This window comes from Aegilops tauschii, chromosome 7 (assembly GCF_002575655.3).
Source record: "Aegilops tauschii subsp. strangulata cultivar AL8/78 chromosome 7, Aet v6.0, whole genome shotgun sequence".
NCBI classification, from domain to species: domain Eukaryota; kingdom Viridiplantae; phylum Streptophyta; class Magnoliopsida; order Poales; family Poaceae; genus Aegilops; species Aegilops tauschii.
Genome location: NC_053041.3, coordinates 636664946 through 636672692, shown reverse-complemented (window position 1 = coordinate 636672692; position 7747 = coordinate 636664946). Strand labels below are relative to the sequence as shown.

General features: G+C 43.9%; 1 protein-coding gene across 1 annotated transcript; it reads left to right on the top strand.

The window, feature by feature from the left end:
• Positions 1–4693: 4693 nt before the first annotated feature.
• Positions 4694–7453, top strand: LOC109763759 (putative receptor protein kinase ZmPK1). The gene has a single exon (XM_020322619.4). It carries the CDS (start codon positions 4784–4786, stop codon positions 7190–7192), a length of 2409 nt encoding a protein of 802 aa, XP_020178208.1. The 5' UTR covers positions 4694–4783; the 3' UTR covers positions 7193–7453.
• The last annotated feature ends 294 nt before the right edge of the window (positions 7454–7747 follow it).

Here is a 7747-nt window from a genome sequence, read left to right as displayed (position 1 = left end):
GTACATCTATTTTTATCCATTTCTGCGACAAGTAGTTCCGAGCGGAGGGAGTATTAGTGAAATTTTATTGGAATTGATGAACTTTTGTATTAGTGAAGTTTTATATGAAAACATTTATGTGATTTCGCAGAATCTTTTTTTATTAGTGAACTTTTTCCTATTCACAATATTTTTTAAATTTGCGAATATTTTTGGATCCATGAAAAATATCAAAATAAAGTTAAATGACCAAATGAAAAACCAGCCAGAATATAAAAAGGAAAAGGATTCCTGCCGGCTGGCCGGCCGAAGCTTTGGTCCGCCGGCCTCGCGTGCTTTGTTTTACATTGTATAAATATTTAATAAAATTTCATAGACATTTTTTTGAAACACGCGAATATTTCATTAAGATTTAACAAATAAGTTTTAATGGAATATTTTTTACATTTTATATAGCTTTTTTTAAATGTCACGAACTTTTTATCCTTTCTCAGTTTCTCTGTTTTTTTATCCTCTCTTTCTTTTCGTTCCATTTTTCTTCTTCTTTCTGTTATTCTTCTTCATCATCTTTTCCCTTGTTTGGGTTTGTTATTTTAATTTTTCTCAGTTTTGTTTCTTTCTATTTTTTTCATAAACATAATCATTTTTCCAAATATGTGATGGACATTTTACAAATACAAGATGAATATTTTACAAGCACGCCATTGTTTTTTTTTCAATAAGCGATGCATAATTTTTCAAAACGTGATGAATATCTATCAAATATGGAACAAAAATTTATAAGGACTGCCAACCTGTCATGCATTCTTTTCAAAATTATAATGGGGGGGGGGGGGGGGGGGGGGGTATCTCTTCCCTCTCTTCACATTGGCCGACGATCCATCCCCCGGCGATTCTTGAGCCTGGAGTTGAGTGGAGCTTGGTTTCTTCTTCTCTTCTCCATCCACCCTCGCACAACACCGCCATCATGGGGTGGCTCGAGGAGACCAACGATGGCCAGCACCAGCAGTTGGTGACGACGAGGTTTGAAAATATTTCAATAAGAAGTACTTCCTCACTAAGATAGTAAAGAATTTAGGGAATAAAAATAAACTTGTATTGTCTTCTAATTTGCGTCAATTTTGCTACCTTGAACTACTTTTTCTAAGTGAGCTAGGCTAGGGGAGTGGATTTACAACTCAACCACATGGGTTCAAGTCAAGTTCCCGCTAGTGCAAGTTTGTGTTCTTATATTCTTTAGAAACTACTATCGCTGTAGGGTTTCCCCTACCCCATTCCTGAAAGAAAAGCGATTTTTTTTTGCCTTGAGATAAATTACTAAATTTTAACATGCTCCATCTTACCTCCTCCTTTACATCTGAGGTAAGAAGGTAAGAGTTAATCAAAGCACTAATTAATGAGATCAACGACTAAGATCTATTAGATACTTTTACCTCTTATGTAAAAATAGGGGGTAAGAGGGAGCATGTTAAAACTGATAATCAGTAAATAAAAGTAGAAATATTCGTAGGAACTGAGTACATGAAAAATTAACTCTCACAATGAATCCTTATTTAGTACTCCCTTCGTCCTAAAATTCTTGTCTTACATTTGTCTAGATACGGATGTCCTAAAACATAACTAGACACATCCGTATTTAGACAAATCTAAGACAATAATTTTGGAACGGAGAGAGTAGTAGAGGTTCAGAATGTTAATTAAATCTCCTCACGCCAGAAACTTTGAGGAATTGACGACACCGGGCGGGGACTGCAAACATATCCGTTACCCACTAGAGTCTATAGGTCGACCGGCGTGGCCACCATAAAGGTTCATCCCGCTGTCTCATTGTCCATTTTGTATCTTGCCGAATTATCCATGTTAATGCGTGAACTTGCATGTCGCAGACCACCGGATGGATAAGTAAGCCAATTAGTAGTCAAAGTGGTGAAATAAAAAAAGTTACCCAATGATGACAGGAAATAAACACTCGCTAAATCGCTTGCTTGAGAGGATTTACACTGTGAAATTCCTCCTTTGTCATGTACCAGAGGAGTACATCTGATTGGAAAGTTTGTGGCTGTACGTTGTTTCTGAATTCAGTCCATTATTGTTCATGCTAGCTACCATAGACTGGAGATATATTTGAGAAGTCTCCACTCTCCAGTCTGATGATAATATTGCTCTGGAAGCCAAATGGATATGTCTTCACTTCGAAAATCATGTGCTGCAACGCATGAAGCCATAATCTGTTATTTTCATGTACAGTTATTGTCAGATGTGAGTTTCTTTTGAAAAATGGCGAGGAATGTCTGTCTATCTGCAGCAAAAAAATCCATATACTGCCAAGTTTAGCATTTCTTTTCGATAGTATTAATTGGGTGCGGACAACCTGTGTAGGAAGCAGCGTACCAATTACTCATGTACTATATCACTGCCACCAAACTCTTGAAATGATAATGATTTTATTTCACTTATCAGCTGCATAATGAGATACTGGCCGAAGCATGAGTGGCTCGAATCATATCCCTGGAGCGAGTAAATAGCATAAAACTATCACTTTTCGTCCTATGGTTCCAAAAAACCACCACTTTTTTGTTTGTGACTGATACCTACCACTTTTTCGTCGGTTGTCTCAAAAAACCCAAATCGCCTTGTGTTTTACAACTGATCGCGATTATGACAGGTTGGGCCCGCTCCTAAACGAACCGTCTGGTTGACCGTCAGTTTGACCGTTAACTGACATGTGAGGCCCACGTGTCAGTGTCTCTTCCTAACAATCTTATTAAAAACAGCAATCAGGTCCCTGTAAATATTTTTGAAAAGCAATCGACTCCCTCGCGCGGCCGTGCTCAAGATCGAGAGGAGCTCGTCGTTCAGTAGCCATGGCGCCTGCCGCCGTGGAGCTCCCCGTCGCGTGGTCTCTTTCTCTTCCCTCTTCCTCGCGTCCGCTCGAGGTGGGTGGGGCAGCTCGAAGCGCTCGGCTCCAATGGCCGTCGCTGGCAACCTCCTCCCCCATAGCCCGGTCGCCGGCAACCTCCTCCCCACGGCCTCGACGCGCTCCACTACCTGCTCGCCGGCGCCGGCCTCCGCCTGCCCCCGCACGTCGACGACGTCGAGTTCGCGGAAGCAGTCTCGTGCCCGAGGCCTCGTCCCCGCCGACGACCATGACCAACAGCAGCTTCTCGCGTGCCCCTGCTCCTCCCCAAGCAAGCTCCAGCAGGGCGCCCTCACCGCCCCGCGCCCGAGGCCCTGCCTTCTGCTTGTCCGCGCCGATCGAATCCAGCAGGTCGCCGTCTCCTCGCGCCCCTTCTCCCCTTTTCTCTGGTTCTTCTCTAACCTTCGTTCTCTGCTGCTCATGAACCAGCGCCGGCCACCGTATTCCAGCGAGGCGAGGCACCGAGCTCCGTCGCAAGTCCCGCTGCTGCTCTGCGTCGCGCCACTGCTCTGCTTCCCGGAGGACAGACGAAGGGGAAGAGGAAGGGGCGAGCAAGCAAGCGGCGGCGGCGGCGGAGAGCAGGCAGTTCACCGGGGCCATGGGTCGCCGCCAACCTCTTCCTCTCCCACGGGGCCGACGAGATCCGGCAGAGGCAGCGCCGCCGCGCGCTGCTCCCTCCTCACCTGCTCCGGCCGTCCACCATGCGGGAGGCCGTGCTCCGGCCAAAGGGGGAGGTGAGCTCGCTGGTGGCGGCGTGGCGGCCGCTAGGTGGAGGCGGAGCTCCAGTGGGGTGGGAAAGGAGGCGAGGTGGACAGCGGCTGGGAGCTGGCTGGAGGGCGGCGACACGGCAATGGCGACTGCTGTGCGGCTGCGGCGGTCATGGGAGTGGTGTGCGCGAGGACCCGATTGCTTTTTCTAGAAATATTTACAGGACCCGATTGCTTTTTATTTTTTTGGCAGGGACCTGATTGATTTTATGCCACGTCAGTTAACGGTCAAACAAAACGGTCAAACAATCAGAGCTCTTACACGCGGGCCCAACCTGTCATTATCGCGATCGGTTGTAAAACACAAGGCGATTTGGGTTTTTTGAGACAACCGACGAAAAAAGTGGTAGGTATCAGTCACAAACAAAAAAATGATGTTTTTTTGGAACCATAGGACGAAAAGTGGTAGTTTTATGCTATGTACTCCCCTGGAGCTTCGTTTCAGAAGTACACATCAGCCGCTTAAAGCCTGAAACATGGATGGACCTGATTGAAAGACAACGACTTCAATAATAGTTGAATTGTTGACCGAATAGAACAAGTTGCAATTCCAATTTCCAAGAAAAAGACAAGAAGTTATTGAGAGAAGGATACGTGAAACAGTGAAATCCCTGCTGCAAAGTTGACCATTTATTTACTGAGAAACAATTGATCCTGGGGACCTTTGTACGAAATATAGCAAACTAATTACTCGTATATATCATTGTATTGTCACCACACAACTGAAATAAGTAACCTTTTTCACTTATCTCCAGCGTGATGGATGATGAAATTTGAGCACGAGTGGCCTAAATTGGACGATGCCGTGGGGTCTACATCCTTATTTCATGAGTATACATCAGCCAGCTAAAATAAAAGATGATGCCGTGGGGTCTGCATCCTTACTGTCATCTACAACGCTCAAACTTAATAACAATGACTTCTCAACTAACTATTAATTGCATCATTGACGAACTAGAACCAGCTATCATTCTCAAGTAAGGGACAAGCACGCCAATCAGTTTCCTATTTAGTTATAGTAGATGTATATCGCTTCTCTGGAGTGTGTACCACTAGTTGATTTCTATAATAGCGTCCATTTGTGATCATTCCATAGATCAACTCGAGTGCCTCAACAAATATGGATGCACGCTCTGCCTCTCTACTCCTACTAAATTTGGTTCATCTGTTTTTGCGCATCTCAGCTCGTGAATTCCTCTTGCCAGGCTCCTCTCTCTCCATAGAGGATAGCTCCCATATGCTCCATTCACCAGATAGCACTTTCACCTGTGGCTTCAAAAACATTTCCCGAAATGCCTCCGTCTTCTCTATTTGGTTCTCCAACACAGTTGACAAGACTGTCGTCTGGAGCGCAAATCATCTCCATCCTGTGTACTCCTGGGGATCCCGAGTCATGCTGTATGCGGATGGCGGAATGGTTCTAGAGGATTACAATGGACAGTCCGTGTGGGAAAACAATATCAACTCTTCATCAAAAGCTATAAAAGCTCAGTTATTGGACACTGGGAACCTCATCGTGAAGGGCCAAGGTGATATTATTCTATGGCAAAGCTTTCATTCTCCTACTGATACATTGCTGCCCTATCAGAACATTACTAGTGCTACCAAGTTGGTATCTACTAGTAGGTTACTTGTTCCTGGGCGCTACAGCTTTCATTTTGATGATCAACATCTACTCACATTGTTTGACGATGAGAAGGATATCTCTTTTATCTACTGGCCAAATCCTAATAGTGACATATGGACAAAGCAAAGAAACTCGTTTAATACCACCACAATTGGGGTCCTTGATAGTTGGGGGCATTTCCTTGGAAGTGACAATTTAAATTTTAAGGCTAGTGATTGGTGCATTAGGATTATGAGGAGGCTAACCTTGGATTATGATGGCAACCTTAGATTATATAGTCTAAATAAGACAGATGGAACATGGTTGGTCACATGGATGGCACTTCCTCAGACCTGCTCTATACGTAGTCTATGTGGTATGAATGGAATATGTGTGTATACACCTAGGCCTTCTTGTGCATGTGCTCCTGGACATGAGATCATCGACCCAAATGATAGGAGCCAAGGTTGCAAGCCGAAATTCAATCCTAGTTGTGATGGGCAGGAGATGTTTGTGAAGCTACCAAACACTGACTTCCGAGGTAATGACCAAAGTAAGAATACCTCTGTTTCATTTCATACTTGCAAGAAGATATGCTTGAACGATTGCAGTTGCAAAGGTTTTCTATACTGGCAAGCAAGTGGAGGTTGCTATCCAAAGTCGTCCCTTTTGGGTGGTGAAATGAGGCCGGGTTTGGGCCGTTCTATCTATATCAAGCTTCCTAAGACATTACAGGTCTCAAAGTCCTCAATTCCTCAATCTCAACCTTTTGATCCTAGATATGCTCCTAATTGTAGTGCAAAGACCGAATATTTCACTCCCGATTTTCTGGATCAACCCAAAGATAGTCATAGTGGATTAAACTTGCAGTACTTGTACTTGTTGTATGGATTCTTATTAGCAATATTTTTTGTGGAGGTGATATTTGTGGCACTAGGGTGCTGGTTTGTGTTGAGAAGGGAGGGCAAGCACTTACCAGGAGTATGGCCAGTTGAGATTGGCTACGAAATGATAACCAACCATTTTCGCGGATACACTTACAAGGAGTTGCAGAGAGCGACTCAAAATTTTAAGGATCAAATTGGATGTGGGGCATCTGGTCATGTATACAAGGGGGTCTTGAAGGACAAGAGGGTAGTGGCGGTGAAAAGGTTGGCAGACATAAACCAAGGCGGGGAAGAGTTCCAACATGAACTGAGTGTGATTGGGAAGATTTACCATATGAATCTGGTGAGGGTATGGGGGTTTTGTTCTGATGGCCCACACAGGATACTGGTTCTAGAGTACGTTGAGAATGGTTCATTGGATAAAACTTTGTTTAGTAGCACAAGGTTAATTGAATGGAATGAAAGGTTTAATATTGCTATAGGGGTGGCAAAAGGATTGGCGTATCTTCATCATGAATGCTTGGAGTGGGTTATCCATTGTGACCTGAAGCCTGAAAATATATTGTTGGATGACAACTTGAACCCGAAGATCAGTGACTTTGGCCTTGCTAAACTTGTGAGTAGAGGTGGATCCAATAAAAATGTGTCGAGGATCCATGGAACAAGAGGTTACATAGCTCCTGAGTGGGTCTCTAGCCAACCAATAACAGCAAAGGTTGATGTCTACAGCTTCGGAGTGGTTGTCTTGGAACTACTGAAGGGGGCTCGTGTTTCAGACTGGGCATCAAATGCTGACGAGGAAGTGGAAACGGTCTTTGGATGGGTCATTAGGATGCTTGCAGAAAATCTAATGATGGAGGGTGGCCAACAGTTATGGATATCTGACTTCGTTGATTCGAGATTGAATGGCCAGTTCAATGAGTTGCAGGCAAGAACTATGGTCAAGTTGGCCGTTTCTTGCGTAGAAGAAGATACCAGAAAAAGGCCCACCATGGAAAATGTTGTGCAGATGCTTCTTTCGGTTGTTGATGCATAATGCAACAACATGCTACCCCGCAAAAAAGGAGTTTGAAGTTTTGTATACTATGCAACATGTCATGTAATGCTTATTATAGTTGTATCCACAACAAGGTATCTATGATGTGTATCCTGTTTGAGTAAGCACGTCATGTATCTATATTAGTATATAAGTTCCCTTTTGTTTATGGTTTGAAATTCTTCACCAAGTCGATTTGTAAGTCAGTTATGTATATTGTAATGAAAAGCCACCAGAAAAGCTGCAGATAGCAGCGCCAAATCGATCCATCGATTCTTACATTGTTAGCCAGCTTTGCTGCAGAGGCCGTATGGTTTAGCTGCTGCAAAATCAATAGGCTTCATGTATGTGAGTCCTCGCATGGGCTGATGTGACTGAAGCAGTTCAAGGCCAACATGTCGATGAAATCAAGAACTCCACGAGCCACTAATATGCTAGTATTGAATACCGTATTTGACCACTGCGCCTAACGCAAAAGTTATGCTAGCTCTAATATATAGGAGCTTTCCCTACGAAAGTGTTGTTGTGATCTTGACTCATGTGAGCTCGGGTGAA